The sequence below is a fragment of the Lissotriton helveticus genome, chromosome 2_1, assembly GCF_964261635.1.
Source record: "Lissotriton helveticus chromosome 2_1, aLisHel1.1, whole genome shotgun sequence".
In the NCBI taxonomy this organism is placed as follows: domain Eukaryota; kingdom Metazoa; phylum Chordata; class Amphibia; order Caudata; family Salamandridae; genus Lissotriton; species Lissotriton helveticus.
The window spans coordinates 1,143,604,159-1,143,629,616 of record NC_136059.1 but is presented as its reverse complement, the minus strand read 5'-3'; the positions used below and the strand labels follow the sequence as shown (position 1 = coordinate 1,143,629,616).

Sequence of the window (25,458 nt, the reverse complement as noted above, 5' to 3'; positions counted from 1 at the left end):
AGTTCAGCTTCAGGCGGCTGGTCGACATCCACTCAGCTACCTCTTTCATTCCTTCGTGAAGGTTGGCTCTGGCGGCGGCGGGGTTGTTGGTCAGGGAGAGGATCAGCTGGGTATCGTCGGCGTAGGAGATGATGTTGAGGTTGTGTTGGCGTGCGATGGCCGCGAGGGGGCTCATGTAGACGTTGAAGAGGGTTGGGCTCAGCGAGGATCCTTGAGGGACGCCGCAGATGACTTCGGTGGCCTCTGACTTGTACGGGGGTAGACGGACTCTCTGTGTTCTTCCGTCTAGGAAGGAGATGATCCATTCCAGCGCCTTCTCCTGGATTCCGACGTTGCTGAGGCGATGCACTAGGGTGCGGTGGCAGACGGTGTCGAAGGCCGCGGAGAGGTCTAGTAGGATGAGGGCCGCTGTTTCTCCGTTGTCCATCAGGGTTCGGATGTCATCGGTGGCAGCAATGAGAGCGGTCTCGGTGCTGTGGTTGGCTCGGAAGCCAAACTGTGAGGGGTCGAGGGATCCGTTCGTCTCGAGGAAGGCGGCCAGCTGCTTGTTGACGGTCTTCTCGATGACTTTGGCTGGGAACGGGAGCAGCGAGATGGGGCGGTAATTCTTGAGCTCGGTGGGGTCCGCTGTTGGTTTCTTGAGTAGAGCGCTGAGTTTGGCATGCTTCCAGCTCTCAGGGAAGGTGGCGGTGGTGAAGGAGGTGTTGATGATGTCACGCAGGTGGGGTGCGATGACGGCGTCGGCCTTGTTGAAGACGTGGTGAGGGCAGGGGTCGGTCGGAGATCCGGAGTGGATGGAGTTCATCATGCGGACGGTTTCTTCGGTGCAGATCGGAGTCCAGGCGCGGAGGGTGGTGGTGGGGGGCGGTGGTTCGGTCGAGTTGGACGTGGCGTTCGTCGGTTGGGTGTTGAAGCTGTTGTGTAATATATTGTTGCAACACAACTTATCGTAACACAATGAAAACACCCAAAAAAGACTCCACACCTGGTTAGAAATATGGACATGATAAAAAAAAAGAATAGGACCAAAAGAACAAAAATAATATAAGCAGACGACAAGGTAAGAATTTTTAAAGATTAAGGGCGGAATGTATGTAGCATTGGATTTGTGATTTCCTAATAGAAACTTTTTTTTGCGATTCACTATTAAGGAATTGCAAACAGCTATGTACAACAGTGTGTTTTAAACGGTAGTGGTTCCCAGTGGGTCGTAATTGACATACCTTAATATTCATGAGGTAGATCGTAATCTGCGACCCATTGGGAATCGGTAAAAAAACACAGCGATGGTGGCATGCTGGGGACAGCAGACCCCCATGTCTGTTTGCTTTAAAATAATGCAAAAAGAATGATTGATAAACAGAATGCTGATCAATGTCAATCATTCACCCCTGTACCGAGATCTGGGCCTAAAGCCATCAGGAGTGTCTGATTGCGATGGAGCACAGGCCAAATACAAGAGCCATGCAATGCCCGCTGAGCAAAGTACCTTGATCCTGGTCGCAACAGTCAGATGCTGAGTGCAGTCGAGCAATATGTTGGTGTCAATCCCGCAGTTGAGGTGATACGTCGATTTTCTTTAGGCAGTGGTGGCAATGCACTAGTTCTGAAAAAGATGTGGCGAGCCAAAAGACTTTGGTCCATAAACGATGCACTGGCTTTCTCCATGCAGTTGAAAGGATGTGTCAGTCTTTCCGCAGTGCAAGGACATCGATGCGTTGGTTCCAATGCGATGGACTGGTCCTGAGTGCAATGCTCCAATTCTGCTCCCACATCAGCGACAATGCGTCAGTTCTGTTACACACAGACAGGAGATATCTTGGTTTGACTGAAGCAAGCACCTGGGTCCACTTCACATGGATCAGGTGCAAGAGCAGGTGGTACAGCTTTGATATCCCTGAGTCTCAGGGTACAGGAGGCAAACCAACAAACCCTTGGAGATCACTCTGGGTTCTAGGCAGAGTCCAGTTCTCCCTTGGCAGGGTCTGAGAGCAGCAGGGCAGCCTAACAGAAAAGTAGTTCTTCCTGAGCACCAGTCCAGCAGAGAGAAAGTCCTTGTAGCAGTGCAGCAGTTGTTCTGACAGAGGTTCTTTACAGGTCCAGAAATGTCTGATTTGGTGAGGTTAGAGACTCAATACTGTTACCCAGTAGTGCCTTTGAAGTGGGGCTGCCTTCAAAGAAGGGTCTTAGATGTACACAGAGGTCTTCTCTTCCCAGATGTGCACTCAGACACACCTAACCTTCCTTTGTGTGTTGCTGTTTAGAGAGAATGCACAACGTCATGTTGTCACCCACCCCAGACATGTATTGGAGCCTGGCAGCAGGCACACAGAGCTTTAAGAGCAGAGAAAAGCCTACTTTCTTAAGGTGGCCTTTCTAAAAACAGTCATGTTAAATCCAACACTACTAGTAAAGAGGATTTATCATTACCATTCCAATTATATAAAACATGACAGAGGTGCTAATAGATCAGGAATTGCAGCTTAAAAGTGTAATAATTAATTTTCAATGTTAACCTATGAGAGGCGTAGGCCTCATAGTAGTGAAAACTGAACTGGGGTGTTGTTCACAACCAGGACATGCAAAACGTAAAAATACATGTCCTACCTTTTGCTTACACAGCCCCCGCCCTACGGGCTACCTAGGGCCTACCTTAGAGGTGAATTATGTGTATAAAAGGGGGAACTAAAGGATTGACAAGGAGTTCAAAATGCCAAGTCAACATGGCATTAATATTGAAAACATAGGTTCTGCTATGGCAGGCCTGAAACATGTGTAAAGGTAGTGGATATATCAAATGTAACCATCAGTAGGGGAGAAGCACATGCTCTTTAGCACTGGGCAGTAGTGGTAAAGTGTGCAGAGTCCTAAGGCCAAGATAAAGAATCAGCAAAAAAGAGGTAAGCAGTAAAAAAAAGTTTGAGGGAAGACTACCCTAAGGCTGGCAGGTTTAACAGATGATGATGCAGAAAATGCACAGCGGACTAATTGGGCATTAGAGTGTTTCATAAAGATTTATGGTAGTGAAGAACTCCTTTCTATTCCCATATCTTACGTCATCTTCTGCAACCATGGCCATGAGACCTAAAAGACACTTGCAGATAGTTGGAGTTAAATTCCTGCACCACTAGATAGAACTTATAAGACCGTTAGAGTCCACCAGCGATATGTGAGAAAGTTTGGGCACAACCAGTGCACCTAAGGATCCACTATTCCAATACTCAATAATTTGTTTATGTTTCAGACTCCAACTCGTATTGCCTCATCTAGAGTACACAGATCGGCAAATACTGTATTTTCACCCCAAGTGCTTCCAAGTAGTCTATGTAAGGGAGAGTGGCTAAAAAACTTACCTTTCACCACAATATACTTTACAGTCCTTACTCAGTCAGATGGCTCCCCTCCATCTAGCCTCTAGTGGCCCTCTGAATTGAATCTCCCACCGACACTGGTTACTTCTGCTAGAAATCTAGGAATTATGTTTGATTCCAACCTTTCCTTTGTATCCCAAAGTCAGTAGATTTTATTGTCCTGCTTTTTGAAGCTAGGATCTGTCAGAAAGCTATTGCATTTTCTTTCAAAGGAGACCCAAAAGATCATAATCAATGTGTTGGTGACATCGCATTTGGATTACCCTAACAGCGTATATGTGGTGCTTCCAGCTTTCTTGATCCATACACTCCAAATGATACAGAATGCAGTGGCCAGACTGAGTCGATGGGTCCACTTTATTCATAACATCTCCCCTCATTTGAAGCAGCTCCATTGGCTCCGGTTGCCAAGAGGTTCGAGTTTAAATCTCTGACATTTGCATTCAGAACCATTAGGGGCAGAGGTCAACATTATCTTAGGAATAGGCTTAACCTGTACCATCAGGAGAGAGCTCTAAGATATAACCACCTGCGCATCCCGAGCTGTGCTAAGGTTTGCAAGGGCGGCAGGTCTTTCGTTGTATGGATGACCAAGCTTTGAAAGTCTCTACCCATTTAAGTTTGCATGGCCTAGTCCAAACACTGTTTAAGGAAAGATTTAAAAACCTGGCTCTTCAATCAAGTTTAGATAGAAATGGCCAATCTTGTTCTTCAGCCTTGCTTTGAGCACCAGGACGCCTCTGCTGAGACAGATACACGATGTACACATTTATTATTGGCTTCTCCATGTAAGCTCCAGCTAGCCCAGGTGTGAAACCCCCATTCCTGGGCTCCATTCTCCAGCCAGCTGCATCACAAAGTGCCATGGAAGGGGTCCCCCAGGTCCAGGGATGGCTCCCTTGCTTGACCAGGTGAAAAAGTTCTGACTTGACCCAGAGTCAACGTGCTCGCTGGCCCTGGTGTGGGAGACTCCAGCACTAGGCTCTCTTCCTCAGCCTGCAGTGTTAGTTAGAGCCTGAGACAAGGACCTGCAACCTGGGCAGGGATCCCCTGCTTGATGCTGTGCAAAAACTTTGACTGGGTCCAGGTCAGAGCCCAAGCTGGTCTTATGGTGGAAGCCTCCAGCCTGACATCTCAAAAAGTGCCTAAGACGTGGTCCTGCAGGCAGTGAGCAGGTCTCCCCTGCTTGGTAGGATGAAAAACTTTGACTGGGCCACAGTTTAGAACTCTATGAGGCCCTCACCCACGGCCCCATGCTTGAGGCCAGCTGGGGACCCTAGGACCTAGTCCGGGGATGCTCTGGCCCCTCCAAGGGTGAGCGAAGGGTGAGTGAATCATAAGACATGGTGTGATCAGATGACTGGCATTCAAGCTCAACCATCTTGTCATGCAGGCCATAGAAATACCTGGTGGCCAGACGGCCGGGCTGAACTGAAAATCTAGATGGGGCTCTAGGAGGTCAGACACATTTGTTTGACTGCCCCCCTCTGTCACTCTATGAGCCTTGGATTACAAGAAAGCCAAATGGTTTCAGTCCAGATTAGTAGAAACATGGTACTAGGGTGCCCTGGGTCCAATTCCCGCTGGCACTGGGGTGGGAGCCCTCGGATCCTTGAGTCCCTTCCCTGGCCTGCTGTTTCACAAAGTCCCAAGGACGGGCTCCCACAGACACTGGACAGGGATCCTCTGTCCTGATGAAAAAGCTTTGACCTGGCCCAAGTCAGAGCTCCGACTAGCCCTAACTTAGAAAATCCTGGCCTTGGGCTCACTTACCCCAGCCCACAGTGTCTCTTAGAGCTTGGGACGGGATCCCACAAGTCTGAGCATAGCTCCCATGCTTGGCTGGGTGAAGAAGCTTTGAACAAGCCCAGAGTCATTTCTCTGTTAGGCCTCCTCAGAGCCACTTGCCTAAGGCCTAACTCAGGCTTTGTCATTCAAACCCATCCATCTGGTTGCATATGCCATAGGAAAGCATGGTGCGCCTAGATGACTGGGCAGTCCTGTAAGTCCCATTGAGGGCTCATTTGAGTTGCAGGGTTCCAGGAGATCAGGTACATTCTCTCACATATTCACCACTGTGGCTCAATGTGTCTGGATTATTGGAAGGTCAGGTGGCTTTCCTCCAGATTAGTCTCAGGTCAAGGTACTAGGGTGCCACTGTCACAGCTCCAGCTGACCCTGGAGTTCCATCTCCCTGCTTATCTTCTCACAAAGTGCTCGGGTCGGGCCCCACAGATACTGGACAGGGCTCTCCTGTCTGGCCGGGTCCTAAAGCTGTAACCAGGCCAGAGGTTAGATCTCCGGTTGGCCCTGGAGGTCAAAGACACCAGTTCTGGACTCCCTTCCCTGCATGAAACTTAGAGCCCAGGACAGTTCCCTGCAGGCCCGGGCAGGGCTCCAGTGCTTCGCTGGGTGAATAAACTCTGACTGGACCACAAATCACTGCTGCACAGATTATGCTTGCCAAAGAACATCATGACTGTGTCTGCATGTTTCTTAGGATCAGTATAAGGTGAGTCATTGGAAGAGGCTCTGACTCAAAAGTCTTTTCCAGATTCTGCTTACTGACACACTTCCTCAGATGCTGTATCAGTATCAGACCCTGCCTCAGAACTCCATGACATTATTTGAGTTACAGTCTGGTAAGCCGTCATCCAACGGGATGTTGTCTCTGTTTTCTATCTAAAACCTGTTGCCCTAGGTAGAATGCATTTTGATTCAACCCACCTTAGCTTAAGGCAATGTATTACCAACTTTAGCCATTTATCAGTTAGTGTGCCATTCATACTTTTACTTTCACTCACCGCACCATAACTAATGGCATAATGGGTGAGCCCACTTCAGCCAATGATCAGTTAATGTTCCATTTAGATTTTACTCCAACCTACTACAGCATACATCTTGGGGCATTGGGTGAGACCACTTTAGTCACCGGTCATTTATGGAGACATTTAAAATTTGCTTCCACCCACCACAGCACAAGGCAATGTGTCAGCCCACACATTGGGTGTCAGTAAAATGTGAATGGAACAATAACTGATGAATGGCTGAAATGGGGAGACATATTGCTGCCCAGGGAGGGGACACCTGTAAACCCCAGGTAGCAGCACAAAACAAATGGGAACCAAATTTTCTCTTCCCAGATTGGGTGAGGAATTGGAAGGGGACTGCACCCCCATCCCCTGGCAGCACTGCCCGATCACCTCCCACCACCTTACAGGAGAGAAAATCTTCAAATTATTTATGACCAATGCTGGGGTAGCTGACCCCCACCCCCAATTTAGCAGCCCAGGGGGCACCAGAAAACCCCCAGGAAGTTGCACATAAAGAATTGCTGCCGCATTTTCCATTCCCTTGAGGGGAGATCATGGCCTTCTCTGGCCCCCCTTCTTCTCCTTGAAGGAAAAATCTCCAAAATAGTCTATGCCCCCATGTGGAGGAGGTCACCCATGACAAAAAAACGAGAAACACCAGAGAGGTAACATTTTTATATGTGAAATCAGGAAAGCTAGGAGGTGGCAAATATGTGGTTCCCTGCATATCCCTTAACTATTCCTGTAATGTGAGAAAATGTGTGTATTTTGCCAAAGTTTGAAGTTTTCACTGGCTTTTGGGTAGGACAGCCTGGTGAGTGCCACACAACAACATGCCAACCTGGACTTCCCTGTTTATCTACTTTTCAGAAATGTGTGGGTTTGGTAGGTTTCCCTGGGTGCCGACTGATCTAGGGCTCAAAATCCCCACTCACCCACAATGCAAAATAAAGTTTGGTGTAGTGGAAAAAAATTGATCTGTCCATCTTGAGTTTTGGGTTCTTTTCTTTTGTGGACGCTAGGTCCACCCACAAAAGGGAGTTATCATTTTTATTGGGTGATGTGGGGTAACGCTAGGTGGTAGGACATTTTTGGCTCCCTGCAGGTTATTTAACTTTTCCCTAACAGAAATGTGAGGAAAATGTGTGTTTGTAGCCAAAATTTGAGGTTTGAATGGGTTTTTGGGTAAGGAAATCATACCACCCTGGGCTCCCTCTCGGTGCCAGCTGACCTATGTCTCAAAACATTTTCCGCTGGGTGAAATATGATGTCTCCATATTCCATTTTGATGCATTTAGTGCAACAGGTGTTAGGCTCAGCCGTACAGGTCAGGTACCATTTTTATGGGGAGATGTGTGGGATCACAGAATAGTAGAATGTATGTTATTACCAATTGGATTTTAAGTGTTACAGGTGTTTTTGGGTGGGTTGTGCTTTAAGATTAAAAAAATACCTTTTTTGTTTTAAATATTTGAGTAAATTATTTTTTGATTACATTTTGAAAGTATTGTTTTATTTTAAAACATTTTATTTAGGAGACTTGTTTCTGATTTTTAAAAATGTTTTTATTTAATTAAAAAACGTTTCAAAGTGTAAATTACATTTTATGATTTAGATTGAGTTAATGTAAATTTATGTCAGATATTAATACATTTTTTCAGGTTTTAATTTAAATTCAATTAATCAATCATTGTTCTTATAAAGCGCAACAACTCACGTGTGAGGGTCTCAAGGTGCTGAGTGGGAGGGTTGGATCTGGGGTTCAGTCAAAGAACTAGAGGCCAGATGTAGTTGTCCAAATACCGGTCGGAAACGGCCGAAAATACCGATTTTCGGCCGTTGCCGACCGGTATTTGGACATTGGTATGTAGGGGTTTGAAAAACCTACAGATTCGGTAATTTTACCGAATCAGTAATTTTACCGAATCGGTAAAATTACAGAATCTGTAAATTTACCGATTCTGTAAATTTTACTGATTCGGTAAAATTACAGATCGGTAAAAATACCGAATCTGTAATTTGCTATGTAGGTAGCACTGTTAACAGTGCTACAGGCCATTTAGGATTCGGTATTTACCATGTAATACTATTACATGGTAAATAACGAATTCCTGTGTACATGCACATCTGTGCATGTACACCTGTGCCATGTGGCACACAGACCAGCCCTAAGGGCATGTATGTGTGTCACATGGCACACAAGCCTGAAACAGGGGTGCAACAGGGTGCCAAAGTGACACCCTGTCCCCCTTGTATAATCGGTAAATTTACCGATTCGGTAATTACCGATTCGGTATTTGCTATGGAATCCTATGGGCTTCAAGGCCCATAGGATTCCATAGCAAATACTGATTCGGTAATTACCGATTCGGTAATTACCGAATATTACCGATTCGGTATTTTTACCGAATTTTTTACCTACATAGCAATTACCGAATTGTAAATACCGAATCGGTAAAATTCGGTATTTACCATTCGGTAATTCGCTATTACCTACATCTGGGCCTAGGTCTTGAGGTCCTTCCTGAATTGTGAACAACACAAAAATTATATCAGAGGGTCTATTGAGAGAAAGAACTAATTTGTACGCAAAATGTAACCTGACAGAAAAACCTAGGTATTCCTACCATGTATGTATCTATCTAGGGTCATCCCTTCGACAAATCCACATAGTGGTCAGGCAAGGATGCCCATTAGTCAGCACACGGAACCGCCCTTCATCATTTGGGATTCCTTCAAGACCACCACTAGGAGTGCCGCTTAGCTTTCACGGAGGATGGCCCAGATGGTAGGAAAGAGCCCTCAACCGGTCAGACAGGTCTTACTATGGTCTTGCTACTCAATTATGAGGATATTGGCTCAAAGGGGAGGACTGATGTCGCAGTGCACAAAAGGTGTGTAAAAAGTAAGAAAAAAGGTGTCATAAAATTGGATGAGGGGGTACTGAAAATGATATTTATTCTGGTGTTACCCACTCTTCCAACATTAAAAAGTAGTCAGTGACAGTCACATTAATTAGGACTGCCCAGGTGTATTGTAAGGTCAACATGTTTCAGCAATTATCGAAGCGTTCTGTCAGTGCTTTCTTCAGGACCGTATTTACTGATAGCTACTGCAACAAAGTGATGATGAAACAAAACTGTGCTCAAAATCAAAACAGATACAGAGATCACCTGAATCCACTAGGTGTTTGCATCGTTTTCTTCACTCTTCTAAGTCATGTGAATACACTATAGAAACAGTGAAAACATGAAGGTCAAAAATAGGTGCCCTGTAGATAGACACCGCGTACACAGCTTAATTCGTGACTATATACACAATTAATATTTATCAATTTTAGTGTTCAGTGTCAACATTCTGTACACCAGTAGCACTATGAAACTAGGTGCTAATGTCTCAACATTGGATCAAATTTTAGAAATGCCAATACAGCAAACAAAAAACCATCTTACCATACTCGTAAGAGGTACAGACCTCACCCCACCTGGCCACGGCTCAGGGAAAAGGGGAAGCACCGCTCTATGAGAGAGGAAACAAGTACACAACACACTGTGAAAACAAGTCCTTCACTATTGTTTAAAATAATCCACTCAGTGTCAATCGAACCAACCATGACCTCACTATCCGCTGGTGAAAGTGATGGAAAAAATAATATGACTCCGGATAACACGAGTTACACATCTCATCAAGCAATAAATAATGAAGCATAAAGCAATAAAGTCTTAAAGGGCAAAAGGCAGTGCCTCTATAGATTAGCTGAAGGTTCCAGTGCACACAGAGTTACGTGCACACAAAATTAGAGGCAAAAAGACCCCTGTTGTCCCCCTCAGAGCCTACCTGTCCGTCGGTACTTCATAAATCGGCGTCCGAGCCGATTGGGGAGGTATCGAGGCAAAGCGCGGCTCGGGTTTATGACGCCGCGCGTCATTGGCCGAGTGCCGGTCACGTGGCACCCTGTTTTGCTCAGAAAAATGGAGAGCAGATGATAGGTTGAGAGTGTAAAGGGCCAACCAATCATAAAGGTATATCACCGAGAAAAGCCTCTATCGCTCTTCATAGACTTTGTTTTACAACAAAACTTTATCGCTACAGCTCGTGGGGCAAACACAATTCATGCGGCAAGAACAAATCGTGATGCTGTATCACCAGTCATATACTAAAGTATGTTCATTTGCTGAACAGTTGCTGAAAATAAATCGGCTGAGGACGATATTTAATGTCTTCCCTCGATGTAATTATCAAATCACTCCATCACGAACCCAGAAACTGACACAGTGATGTGGTGCATGTATAGAGGAATGATAATGGTGCCAATTACACACATATATGAACATCAACTGGACTGTCATATTTATGGAAGGCTATAACCATCTATAGAAGGGTTCTGTTGGTGTAAGGGAAACATTAGTAGCCATTAGGTTGCTAATAGTCTAACCCTCAGTTAAACACAGTTGACAGAGATATCACCCCATTCTTATTAGCCCCCCCTTCGAAATTAGAGGGTTGACCAGGGTATATCATCATTTAGGCCCACGCGATTCGTGCCCATTTTAACTTCTGTTCTTTGAGTAGGAGGTACTTCGACACATCAGTGATATGTGCAGGAATGTAAGGTTACTCAATCACAGTCCAATGAAACGCCGTGGAGGGATGGCGTGCCTCTAGAAAGTGATTGGTCAATTTCGTGGCTTGTCTCTTACACCTGATGGTGCTCTTATGTTCAGATATTCTGACCCTGATTTTGCGGGTTGTCATCCCTATGTATTTAGGCCCACAAGGACAAGTGATGAGATAAACGAGGTTATCACTGTTGCAATTTGTGAATTTAGATTGAATCCACGGTCTCGTGGTGCCTACATCTATTTCAGTTGTTTTCCTAGTCTGTGGACAGGCTTGGCACATTCCACAGGGATGGTGACCTGTGATTGGGGGAAGGTCCCAGAGAGAACCCAGTGCCTTAGGTCTCTCTTCACGTGGTCTTGTGTGAACCAGTCGATCTCTGAGATTTGGTCCCCTCTTGAATGAGAACAGTGGGCTCTGAATTGAAACATGATCTGAGTTAAGAATCGACCAATGTCTTTTGACCACTTTTTGTATTTTGTTAGATAGTGTTCCAAACGTGGTAACAAAAGTAAGCCTGTCCAAGGGGGGTTTTGGGTCAGAAGGTTCAAGAAGAGCCAAACGGTTGTTGTTTCTAGCACGCTTGAGTGAACGTTGCACAAGTCTAGGTGGATATTTCCTTGAGTCTAGTTGTTCTTTAAGAGCCAGAGAGTGAGTTTTGAACGCCACGACATTTGAGCAGTTCCTCTGAACTCTAAGGAACTGCCCAAATGGCAGATTATCCCGTAGGGATTTGGGATGGTGACTGTCGAAACATAATAAGGAGTTCTTTGCCAATGGTTTCCTGTATAATTCAGATTGTTGTCGATAATTGCTGAAACATGTTGACCTTATAATACACCTGGGCAGTCCTAATTAATGTGACTGTCACTGACTACTTTTTAATGTTGGAAGAGTGGGTAACACCAGAATAAATATCATTTTCAGTACCCCCTCATCCAATTTTATGACACCTTTTTTCTTACTTTTTACACACCTTTTGCGCACTGCGACATCAGTCCCCCCCTTTGTGCCCATATCCTCATAATTGAGTAGCAAGACCATAGTAAGACCTGTCTGACCGGTTGAGGGCTCTTTCCTACCATCTGGGCCCTCCTCCGTGAAAGCTAAGCGGCACTCCTAGTGGTGGTCTTGAAGGAATCCCAAATGATGAAGGGCGGTTCCGTGTGTTGACTGATGGGCATCTCTGCCTGACCACTATGTGGATTTGTCGAAGGGATGACCCTAGATAGATACATACATGGTAGGGATACCTAGGTTTTTCTGTTAGGTTACATTTTGCGTACACATTAGTTCTTTCTCTCAATAGACCCTCTGATATAATTTTTGTGTTGTTCAATATATGTAGGGAACCTATCAGAGCTTGGTCTTAAAAATTCCCTTTGGTCCTAACCAAGTGTTGTTGTTTGTTCCTTCCTGAATTGTGACAGCGATGGTGATTGCTGAGGTGCAGAGGCAAGGAGTTCCAGGTCTTTGCTGTGCAAGGTAGGAGAAGGATGTTCCTCCAGCCATGGCCTTGTCGATCCGTGGTATGGAGGCCAGGGCCAGTCAGGGGGAGCAGAGATGTCTGATGGGAGTGTAGAAGGAGAGGCGGTGCTTAAGCTATGCAGGTCCAGCATTGTGGAAGGCTTAGTAGGCATGCATAAGTTTGAAGGTGATTCTTTTGTTGATAGGAAGCCAGTGCAGGCCTACCAGGTGTCCAGTAAAGTGGCTGCAGCATGGGATGTTCAGGATCAATCTGGTGGAGGCATTCTGGATGTTCTGCAGGTTCTTTTGGAGTTTCTGGGTGGTGCCAGCATAGAGTGCATTACGTAGTCAAGTCTACTGCTGACGATCGCTTAGGTGACCATTTTCCTGGACTCTGTGGGATCCACTTGAGATCTTATGAAGCAGACAGAAAATATAGAAGCAGGCAGACGATACGGCACTGATTTGGTGGTTCATTGAGAGCGAGAAGTCCAGGATGATGTTGAGGGTTTGTGTGTGGTCTGTGGGGGGATTATAAGTACTGCGGGCCACCAGGAGTCGTCCCAGACGGAGCCCAGGATGAGGACTTCGGTTTTGTCTGAGCTGTGGGTTCATCTGTGAGGGGGAGAATCTACTGGGTGTCGTTGGCATAGGAGACAATGTTGAGTCTGTGGCTTTTGACGATGGCTGCTAGCGGGGTCATGTAGATGTTGAAGAGGGTGGGCTCAAGGAGAATCCCTGAGGCACTCTGCAGCTGATCACTGTGGGTTCTGAGTTCAATAGTGGAAGTCTGACTGTCTGTGTTCGACTGATGAGGAAGGAGTTAATCCATTCTAGGGCGTTGTCATGGATGCCAGCATCATGAAGTCTTGCACAGAGGGTGTGGTGTAGAAGGCGGCTGAGAGGTCCAGGCAGATGAGGGCAGCAGTTTTGCCTCACTCAAGGAACATCGACCATTGCTGGCGCTTCTGGAGCCAGGACCTAGGCCTGCTGCCAGAGTGGAGGGGAAGTGGTGCTGCACAAAAAAAAAAAGGAATCCACCTCCAAAAATGAGGCCCGTGCTGCACCCCTTCCGGGCGATGCCTTACGCAAGGAAAGCTGATCCTCTGTCCCCGGGTCCCACTCGCACGCTGACTCAGAGTCTTAGCCATGATTCTGGGGGGTGGGGTGGAAAACAAAATGTAGAAAGTTAAAAATTAAGTGAAGAGAAGAAGAACGGAAGTTAAAAAAATAAAAAGCAAGTAATATAAAAACAGTAAAAAATTTAGGAACAAAGGATTGCAAAGGGAGGATTAAAAAAATCAGACCCAGAGCCATAAACAGACAAGAAAAACAAGATGGCCGCACCCATGTGCGACCGCTTGGTGAAGTTTGCGTGCTAATTGTCCTCAAACACGTAATCCGTGTTGCTGAACATCAGAAACGTCTCACGAACGGGCAGAACAAGTAACTCTGCCTGCTTGCTGAACGCCCCGTAGTGCTGCAGAGTTTTGTTTACTGCTTTGTGGGGAGACCATCTCTTGGTGTACAGACCTCCCTCGCCCACTCCGGGGCGTGGCTACCTCACGGCTACACAACCATAAGGAAAACAGTTTGCCACCTGGTTTCCCTTCTCTGCCTTCCTTGCCAGCCTTTCTATCTCAAAAATGGAAAGCTCTCCCCCTAGTGCTACACAAGTGCCCTTCAAAAGTGGCTTCACCTTTCAAGCCTGCTTTTTGTAGCTAAAACACAGGGGGCTTATTGCTGGAGGGAGGTGACACCTCCCTGCACTGCAGTCTCTCATTGTTCCACCTCCTGAAAGTCATTAGCACTTCTCTCCAGGAGAGCAGAAAGCTGTCTTGTGACGCAGGTTCCACGCGTGCTCAGGAAGGCACGGGAATTTTAAAAGGCAATAAAGTGGCAGCTTACCAAAGCTGCACACTGCAACAAGATACATTAATTTTGACTCAAGATACAAGCCGAGCCGAATGCAACAGCAACAAGTTATTTCAATCCTTAAAGTCCCTTTTTCCTTTCAGGAGTTAGGACAGCTGGAGGGTCAGCGTGTAACCCTGTTCTTACCAATTTCCACAGTAAAAACATCAGTTTTGTGTGTTTTACTGCTAGGGCATGCAAAGTGAATGTCCTGCCTGGGTCATATGTTGCACCCTGTCTTTAACATTCGGTAGCCCTGCCAGGGGGGTGGCCTACATACATTTCCAGGGATAGTGGTGGCTTTGCAATTGCTTTCAGTCGCAAGATCGGGCTAGACTCCACGTCTGCTGTACCAGTGGTGGAATGGGGGACTTGTTTTACCTGAGTGACCTCCAGAGTGGCGAAGCCAGTGCTGCAGGCCCTCTGGCAACCCTCTAACTCACATGCCCTGGGTAACATGGTGCAATTTACTAAGGACCTACAGTTAAATTAGCCATTTCCAATTGGGCATAGCCAATTTGACATACACTTTAGAGTCAGGGCGTTGGCACTGAGGTCTGGTTTGCAGGCCTCAGCGCACTCTCAGATTAGAAAAACCAGCAGGATCAATCAGAAAATATGGGGGTCACCATACAAAAAAATGTATTTCCTTTCACTTCCCTTGTCATATCACACTTGAAGTGTGGCAATGTTTTGCTCCATGGATTATCAAGCTCAACTATGAAATACTTACTACAAACAGTTTAGAACATAGAGACAACACCACTTTTACATCATTCTTGTTTTTTCAGGTTCTTAACAAGCTCCATGTTGCTAGAAGATCAGCTTTCAAAATACTGTACATCCCACCAAAGCAATAAAAGGAAAATAACCGGGTTTTTCAAAGATAAAGCTCAAAAGAAAATATCAGAAAGGGAAACAGCATTCCAGATTTGCGTAATCTTACCACTCAACAAGAGGAAACCATCAGCAGCACAGGAGTGCTTCCAAATTATGGAATTTGCTTTCAGCAAATATACAAGCCATCATTAAATGATGTGTATCAGAACATTGGTTCCTGTATGTCTATTACGAAAACATTGCCCCAGAGGGTGTAGATTTTTTAATATTAACTCCACTGGGGGGATATTTTTTTAAACAACATTTTGGACAATTTTTTTTATCAATAACTACTTTAACAACAATATTCTAGTGCTTTTTCTCAATCATCATCTGAAACTCAGTAGGATGGTGGAGAATTTGCTTTTTCAAACCAAATATACAGGATGCGACAGACCAGTATAACTCTGCTATCTCACCAGCAAGATCAGACCCATCTAGGATCCTATTAACTAACAAGAAGGAGAAGTGCCATCATTAATCATCTGAAAATCAGTAAGATGGTAAAGATCTGGCTTTTCCTACTGGAATCTGATGAAGATGACAGACAATGGAACTCTACTATCCCCTACATCAATGTGGGGCCAATCTAGATTCCTATTCAATAAAACCAATATACCAACCCTCACAAGTATGCCCAAAAGACTTTCCTTCTTTGTCCAATAGACAAGACTAGAAAAGTCATTTTCTAAACAGGGGGTCAACCATAGCAGAAATAACTGAATTAGCCCCCGTTGCAGTAATAGGCATAAGCAAACAATAACAAAAGGAGTACTACTTCACGAGCCAAAGTATGCTACTCTATATTTTCAATGAAAGATTTACAGCCAGTGGAGAAGTTGTGACTCATTAGTGCATAGATTACACTCTGCATGACACTCCCATGTTAGATGCAGATGATGTTTGCTGTAGATGGGGTTTCTCGTTGGCTAGGGTATGCACCTAAGCCAGGCAGAATCAACCACTCTGATCAAGGCAAGTTAGTTACACACCAAAGATAACCTGTTCTGACCCTCTAGTAGCTTGGTGCAGTGGTACCTTGGTATCGCTTGGTGCAGTGCAGGCAGGCTTGTCATCGGAGACAATGTGTAAAGCATCTGTGCAACACACTCACACAGCAACACAATGACTACACCATAAAAAGACTCCACACAGGATTGCATAAAAATAATTGTCTGTATTGTACATACCACAAGACCAAAATGACATGAAACATAAATAAGGCAACTATTTAGCTAGTACTTGTTATAGTTATCCTGATAACAACAGGGCAGAAAACAACATATATCATAAATACTTTGCAGGTAATGCAGGCTTGTTTAGAGATAAACCCATGAATCACAGTATGTAACCATAAAACTATAGGACACAGTGCACCTGTGCTCTTATTAGGCTGGTTATGGTATATTGTGTTAGCTTTGCTAAAACTAGTGCATTCATGAACTAAAATGTGGGGCACAGGAGCACCTGGGCGCCTCCTACACGTGATATGGTAATCTACAATTAAATGATCCAGTTTTCCTGTTTCTATATATGGCCTAGCGCCATTCTTGGGGTCCTCTTCAGAGGTATCCCCCACTACTGAGACCAGGAAACAATTCTCACACGGTCCATACCAAAAGAAAAAGGTGGAGGCACACACTTTAGAACCACATAGGGATACCTCGTTCAGTACCCTGCAGTCAGAATACCAAATGCACAGATTCAGTTGCCCACAAGCGCGTGGTGCAGCTGCTTCAAGTAAGGAGTGGGCCCCACAGGCCACTCGTACCTCTGTAGCGTGGTGCTGCCCAAGCATCTGAGGACCTCGGGAGCAGGGCCTACGTGCACCAAATACTTGACATTCCTGGGTGGACCAGGTCCTACGTAGGCAGTGTCTCCCAGGCAACATGTCTTTCAAGGGGGCCGCGCTGAGAAATGGTTTGTGGCGGCTCTCTCGCATGGCAAGGTTTTGTTTATAAAAAAATGGTGGTGCTGGCGGTGCTGGCGGCTCATTGGCTCAGCACACCCTGTCTGGGCAGTGCGAACACAGGAGACTTGGGTCACACTGCTAGGACGGCATGGCTCAGACAAGGAGTACGCCAGTCCTTCCCAGACATACCAATCTTATGTAACTCTTCCCAGTACACAGAGACTCAGGCGGGTGTCACTTCTCAACGCTGTAGTGTCAGGGCAACTACTTAGGATGCTCGGTCCTGAAGGGCAGGCCCCAGTGCTTCAGACTAGCAAAGTGTTCTGTTCCTAGGCAGTACAGAGTGCTATACTTGCAGCCAAATCAAGCGTTGGGCCTTTTGGACACTAGTTATTGCCGGGCTCAGAGTCCCACGACAATACGATGCCTGCAGAGTCTTTTATGGCCCTGAGACTCTGAAAGAACATGGGGCAAGCCAACACGCCTTTGGAGAACACTTACAGACACAAAGGGAGAAGTAGGTGGCAGGCCAGCACATAAATTCAGGTTTGCAAAGTTGCAGTCCCTCTTGCAGCCCAGCAGTCAGGAGGCAGCAGGCCAGCACAACAGGCCGTACAAATGTCGGTCCCGCCTGGAAGCACAGCAGTCCTTCAGGCAATGCGCAGATCATAGAGCCAGCAGCATCTGGTTACAAGTCTCACGCAGTGTCTGAAAACATGGGACCAGAGCCCAAGACTTCAAAGGAACCCTCAGAAGTGCGCAACAATAACTTTCAGCCAAGCCCTGGCTCCAAACAATCAGTAAGGGGTAAATGAGCCCTTTGTGTGAGGGCAGGACACAAGCTATTCAGATGTAAGTGTGAACCAACGCTTTAAGCCCAGGAAGATTATCAGTGTGCAGATAAATACTGGGTTATCCCATCACACTCAGCCCTTCCTGTGTTGTGGCTGTCTAGAAAGTATGCATAAAGTGCAGCTGTCACCTAACCCGGACATTTATTGGAGTCAGGCTGCTAAACAGTAAAGAGCCATAAGCCCAGAGAAATGCCCAGTTTCTAAAAGTGCCATTCCCAAAATAGTAACGTAAAATCCGGCTTCACCATTAAGTAGGATTTATCACCACTTTTCTAAACATACCAAACATGGCAATGCCACTCCTTTCTGATCAGGAATTACCACTTAAAAGTATATAAGGGAATTTCCAATGCTAGCCTATAAGAGGAGTAGGCCTCACAGCAGAGAAAAACGAAATAGGCTATTTGTCACTATCTGGATATGCCACCTATAAAGGCACATGTCCTATCTTTTACTTACACAACACCCTGCCCATGGGGCTACCTAAGGGCTACCTTAAGGGTGACCTCTGTGTACTAAAATGGGACCTTAAGGGTTGGCAAGTAGATTTAAATGCCATGTTGATGTTACAGTAAACTGTACACCAGGCCCTGTGGTGGCAGGCCTGAGACAGATTTAAAAGTCTTCTTCTGTGGTATGGCACAAGCAGTGCTGCAGGCACACTTGTAGCATTTAATTTATAGGCCTTGGATATATGGGATCAAAGTAAATCAAATATGCCAAACCAGATTAAGCCAATCATACCTTGTTTAGAGGAGAGAGCACATTCACTTTAGCACTCATTAACATTGGCAAAGTCCCCAAATTCCTAAGGCCAACAAAATGAAGGTCAGAAAAACAGGAAGAGGAAGGCAAAAAGATTGGGGATAACCCTGTAGAAAGCACAAGGTCCAACAATGTTTTCCTTACACTTTGAACTATGCACGTCCTAACAACTATAAAAAAGCATGAAGATGCCTCCCTTAAGTTCAATAGTTTAACTGTCCCATCAAGCTAAACTATAGCTTTAAAAACCCTAGGGGCATATTACCAAGCTATAGCGATAATTATCGCTAAGCTTGGTTAGCGGCCAAAATAATATCGCCGAGCTTCGGCGATTTTTATCGCTTAGGAGCCTTGATATTATCAAGGTTTATCTCCTAAGCGATAAAAATCGGCCGAAATGCATGAATATCGCTGAAAAGTCCGCGATATTCATGCATTACCGAGCAAATGCTTTTAGCCATGTTATCCACCTACCATTGGATAACATGGCTAAGAACTGCTCTGGGCAGGCGTTAGCTTTTGGAGATAATCGCGCTTAGCGTGATTATTTCCAAAAGTTGGTAATAGGGGATAGCGATGTTAGCGACTGTTTCCACTCGCTAACATCTTGGCACGCCCACTTTGCATGTCATTAGCGATAATTATCGCTGACATGCAAAGTGGGCCCCTAAATGCCCGCTATCGCCTATTAGCTGTCGCTAACTGGTGTTAGCGACAGCTAGGTAATAGGGCGATTAAATTATCGCCGCTTTAGCGGGAAAAATTCCCGCTAAAGCGGCGATAAGGCCCTTGGTAATATGCCCCCTAGTCATTATAATAAACTGCATCGTTATTTTTCCCCAATATATTTAAATATAGAACAGGAATAGTTTAATGACTAAGGGCCTGGTTTAGTTCTTGGCAAACGTGTTACTCCATCACAGTGGTGACGGATATCCCATCTGTGGAAATATAAAACCCATTATGCCCTATGGGATTTATATTTCGGCAGATGGCATAACAACTTCAGTTCCTTTGTCCATGACAATGTCGCTAATATTGTGAGGTATCCCTATTAAGCACACGACATCAGAATCTTTTCACACAATTGGCATGAGAAGAACATCACAAAATGCAGGACACTGAATGGAAGATCCTTGAAAGAATGTATGCCTCAAATCTAACTGAATCGCCAACAGTGGGATCCCATGAGATAGCATGCAGCACCTCGTCAAAGAAAGGAAGCGCTACATAAATACCCATATCATACCACACTGATACTTATTTATAGTTTCTAATAGTATTCTTTGTCTGGCTGTAAACCTCATATTGTGACGTAAAAGGTTTTATTTCAGAGCGCACAGATGCTTCGACACCTGGTAAACAGTTTATTATAATTTTCCGAAGATTGTGTTATTGTATCATATCAATATAGTATTGTTGAACTTAATATCTAATGCTGATTACTGAACTTTGTTGATTGAGAAATTAATACGCGAAGAACCATGTACTTGTCTTAGTCGGAGAATTCAAGGAGGCTTATCAGCATTGTTACATTGATTTAAATTATGTCTGCTTTTAAACCTTCCTCTCCCTACTGTATGCTGCTTTAAACTCGTGACAAGTTGCTTATATTTTTTGTGTTCCGACCTGACAGGATCTCCTGCATCACACAGCACCAGGATTCTTCCTGAAGGACAGGCTACGCCAAAAAAGACTTGTTTCTTAGCTGAAAATGCGTAATAAACTTCAAAGTTGTTCTCAAATAGGGGACCCAAAATATGTCTTCCTCTGTGGCTCAAATATTCTTAGTATGTCACCGATTCTACCGATGAGCTGTTTTGTCCCTTGATCTTTGCAAACACTACCATCCTGGCGCCTGTGCTTGAGTGGTGGGTTGAATGCCAACATGTTTCATACTGGTGTAAGGGATTTAGGATTCCTCCTGCTAGAGATCAACAAATTCAAGAGTGTTTCAGTAGACAAACAGTAATCCTTGCGAAGTCACTTGCTCTTTTCAATCACAGGTTATTTGACACTTGATATCAATTTTATTGCACATAATGGTTGATTTAGATTTTTCTGCATCCAGGGAGCCAAGTGTGAAGCACAGTTGAAGGAAAAGAAAACTGCCTTGCGAGAGCTTGAGCTCGCCCACGCTGATGCCTTGAAAAAAATGACTGATGAATTAAAAGAGCAGGACGAGCTCTGCAGGAAAGAGAAGACTGATTTGGAGCACCATTATTCTGCCATGATTAGAGAGTCCCAGTCAAGAACAGAGGTGCAGTACTCCTTTCAAATAGCAATATAGTAGCAGTTTTTTTTAACTCTAAAAGTGTAATAAATAAATATATATATATATATATATATATAATTGAACAATAAGAACAAGATTGTTGATACCGAAACAAGGAATTGTGCGGGTTACTAGAACACTAGGCACAAGAATATGTATATATATCTAAGCAATATGGAGAACAATTGGCACTAATGGAATGTTCTTAACTTAATTATTTGTGTATAAACAAATGAATTACGATATGATTTTACTTGATTCAGACATTAGACCTGTGTGATGTAAACACAGAGTCTTTTCTTTATTTTCATTGAACCAATAGGTATATGTTTACCTGATACTGCCACTTCTCCTTTCAATTATCTTCTACCACCTCTTTTATAGGCCTCTTAGTGTATCGCCCTCCAGGGAACTCCAGCCACTTTGTTAACTCTCTCCTGGAAACAGTTACTGTCTTGGCGTCCTCCGCCCCCAATTTTACCATTCTAGGGGTTCTCAATCTCTATTTTAATGACCCCCTAGACATAGTGGCGGAGGACCTCCAACTCGATTTTAGAACATACAAGCTTCGACTAGTCAATACGGGTGCCACACATAATAAAGGCCACCTCCTTGACCCGGTTTTTACCAATATTCGGTCATTTCAGGCTAGCCCCCCTTCCCCCTCCCCTGGTCAGATCATTTTTTGGTCCCTTTCTCCTGGCAGGGCGAGTTTAAAATACCACAATCCCCTAGTATATGCACCAATCCCCTAGTATATGCACTTCTGAGAGGGCTTGGTCTAAGCTCTCCGTTGAAAATTGGACTTGCACACTTGAACATTCCATTCCTCCCCTTGATCCGGACCCCGTGGTAGCTGATACCAACCTTAGAAACTGGCTCACAAACTCACTTGACCTAGTCTTGCCAAAAAAAAGACTGGGAAAAAAGATTGGGAGAGTAGGCTCTGCCTCCTGGTATACTCCTGAGCTCAGAATCTTAAGGAAAGGCTGTTAGAAGCTTGAGCGCACCTGGAGGAAAGACTGGAACAATGCAAATAAAGATACATACCTTGCTGCTATTAGAGCGTATAAAGTCGCCCTCAGAAACGCCAAGACAGTATTCTTTGAAGAAAGAATTAAAAGTTCTTCTAATTCTACCAGAGAAACCTATCAGATTGTCAAAGAACTACTGAAGGTCCCTGATCACCCATTGTCTCAAGACACGTCAGGAGCCAAATGTAATGAACTTGCCAACTATTTCGACTCAAAAATTAAAAATACCTTAACTACCTTGCCTCAATCGGACAGCCATGCAAATGCCGGTAGCCTGCTCCCTGCCTTGGGCCCTCAGCTCAATGTTTTCAATCCAGTCTCAGTTCAGGAATTTCTTAAAGTCCTAGCCGTTATGAAAAGCGGTTCCCCTAGTGACCCGGTCCCTATGCGGTTTCTCAAACAGATTGCCACTACCATTGCTACACCGGCAACTGAGCTTATTAACACCTCACTTTCCCAGGGCATTGTTCCGCCCAGCTGGAAAGGGGCCATTGTGACGGCCCTTTTAAAGAAACCGCATCTTGACCCACTGGAGATGGCAAATTTTAGGCCAATCTCATTACTCCCAGGACTGAGAAAGACTGAAAGACAGAAAGACTGGCGAATTACCAACTCTCCCACTTTCTGGAGTCTAAAGAGCTACTGCGGAGCTCTCAAACCGGATTCCGCCCAGGCCAGGGCACGGATACGGTCCTCCTCTCTGTCATCGAGGAGGCAAGGTGCATCTTGGATTCGGGAGGATCAGTGGGAGTGATCCTTCTGGATCTGAGTGCAGCCTTTGATACGGTTAATTACCGTGTCCTTATCCAGCGCCTGGCTGAGGTGGGAGTAAGGGGGTCCGCCCTGGCATGGTTAACATCATATATGAATAATCGCACCTTTCAAGTTTGGGAAGGCAATTCACGATCTGCCTCAATCCCCCTCCAGTGTGGCGTGGCGCAGGGCTCGTCTTTAAGCCCCACATTGTTTAATGTGTATATGGCCCCCCTGGAGGATGTGGTTGTCCCGTTTGGGATCAAAATTGTAAGTTACGCAGACGACACCCAACTGGTCGTCTCACTCTCCCAACTTGATCTATGCCCGGACAGTTTTCGTTCATGTTTGATGAAAATACATGCCTGGATGTGTGATTCCTCCCTCAAACTGAACGGGTCGAAAACTGAAATCATGCTACTAGGTCACAATGTGACCTCAATACCCACCACCATCTGGCCTGCTTGTCTGGGGGATCTTCCCAGCCCAAAAAAAAGAAATTAAAAGCTTAGGGGTCTGGTTGGAACAGGATCTCTTGTTCAAAACACAAGCAAAAAAATGGCAGGAATCTGTTTTGGCCTTCTTCGGTCTGCCCGGAAAGTCCTTCCCCTCCTCCCGCAGCATTCTAGGAAGCTGCTAGTACAAGGACTGGTTTTGTCCAGATTAGATTATAGCAATGCTATTTTTTGGGGGGCCACTGAAGCCACAATTAATAAACTACAACAGACTCAAAATGCCGCAGCTAGGCTATTGATGGGTACCTCAGCTAGGACGTCAGCAAAACCAGCACTCAAATCGCTCCACTGGCTCCCCATACGTGAAAGGATTAAGTTTAAATCTTTATATATCGTCCATAAACTTCTTCAAGGTAAGGGACCCTCTATTATGAAGAGTCTAGTTACGCCCTACAAGGTTAATAGGCCCCTGTGCTCCGATAACGAGTGCCTTGCGAGAGTGCCAAGATTCAAGAAGGCACGCACAGGAGGCCGCCGCTTCTCCGTGAATGTGGCCTCACTGTGGAACTCCCTCCCCTTGAAACTGCGTGCGGAACCTTGCCATTCGCGTTTCCGGAAGCTCCTGAAAACCTTCCTTTTCCCCAAGTGACCCTCTGTTTTCCTTTCTGCCTCTCGAGCCTGATTCTAGTGCAGCGCTGGGATGCCTCCGGGTAGCCATGCGCTTTATAAAACCGGTTACATTACATTACATTACATACGGAACCATGGTCATGTCACCAAGAGCCAGTGCGCTCGAAACACGTCTTTTTTTGCCCTGAAAAGAATGGAATTGGATGTGGCTCGATATATATATATATATATATATATATATATATATATATATATATATAACCTACTGGCGGTCGCCAGTAGGTAGTTATAGTTAGGATCGATTTCCATAGGGAAATCACAACATTCTATTTAGAATAACTTTGGCGCCGGTTGAGGAATCAGCCTGAATTCTTCAGCAACATTGCCTCGCGGCGCTCCGCTCCTTCCCTGAAAGTTTGGGGGGCATTCGTCAAGCGGGGGCCGAGATAAAAGGGGGGTCCCAAAACGTGTTTTCCCCATGTTAATTTCCATAGGGCGGTCTGTCGCACTTTTAGCTCGAACGGCTGAATGGATTTTCACCAAACTTGGCAAAATTGTAGGGACTGGTAGCCCGATGTGCCTTTGCTATGTCTCAAGATATGTGCTCCAGAGGATTTTGAGTAATTTAGGTTATAATATATATCTAGAGCCGCGCCCCGGTACGCGTACCGGGGAGCGCTCCGGGCGCGCCACGCGACTTGCGCACGGCAAGCTGATTGGTTCTCGGGTATCTGTAAACATTCGAAACAGTCCGCAGCGGCCGCCATCTTGTGTCTCGGTAGGATTGAGACACAAGAGGAGAATTTCCAGATTAAATGGTCCTTTTTCTTCTGGTGAGGAGGGTCCTCATCCAAAAAATCGTCGGAATCACTGCTGGATGACTCCCTTGCAGCCATTGCTGTAGATCAGGAAAGTAGGAGATGAAGACAGTACACAGAACAGCTCTTGCTCTCTCCAAGTACAAAGCAATAGTGAGAGAAATGGGTGGGTTTCACACAATTTGGAAAAAAAAAAGTTCTGAACCAATGAAAAGTGTTATTTTGAAGTCACATGGCTTGATGCGCTTACGCTACGCGCCCTGGGGCACGTCCCGGGGCGCGTAGCGTAAGCGCGTCAGGGCGCTTACGTTGCGCGATCGTATGCGATCGCGTGCTTCCGGGTGCGCTTACGCAGTGCGTCATATGACGCATCACGCGGCTACACGATACGTCACGATGTTGTTTTCGTTCGCGGGAGTAGCGGATGTTCAATAGTTTATTTGTATGTGTGAGTATGTGTGTGAGTAACTTATGGATAACTGTCGGTGTGTCACAGGATGTATAGGTGTATCACTACATATGATGAGTGAGTATATGTATGAGTGACTATATAGAACTGTTTGTCAATGAGTGGATGTGTATATAGATGGTGGAATTACTGAATTGGTTGTTGTAACTGATATGGGTATCTCCATTTTTTGGAAAATGTTAGTTTCTATTTTTGAATATGTGTTTCAAGGGTTACATTATAGTGAAAGTTGGTCTGTCACTCTGTCACAAGGATGGTGTCATCAGTGATGTCATGAGTGATGTAACATGTGACGTCATCAGCAGTGCATTGCACGCGCAAGTTATAGTGAGTCCAACTAACTATAACGTGAGAATTTCAATGGTTTTATGCGAGTAAAATTCCCAGCTAACTATAACTGGTGTAAAACCTATGGTTTTTTCAGTGAAT

The 25,458-nt window shown here is 45.2% G+C and overlaps 1 protein-coding gene across 2 annotated transcripts in view; it reads left to right on the top strand.

The window, feature by feature from the left end:
- The window catches only part of CCDC171 (coiled-coil domain containing 171), a 2,807,212-nt gene that overhangs the window by 1,442,776 nt on the left and 1,338,978 nt on the right, over nt 1-25,458 (top strand). For both annotated transcript variants that reach the window (XM_078675985.1, XM_078675986.1), the window contains one exon: nt 20,667-20,855. In XM_078675985.1, the coding sequence (XP_078532111.1) occupies nt 20,667-20,855 (189 nt within the window). The remainder of the gene's footprint in view (nt 1-20,666; nt 20,856-25,458) is intronic.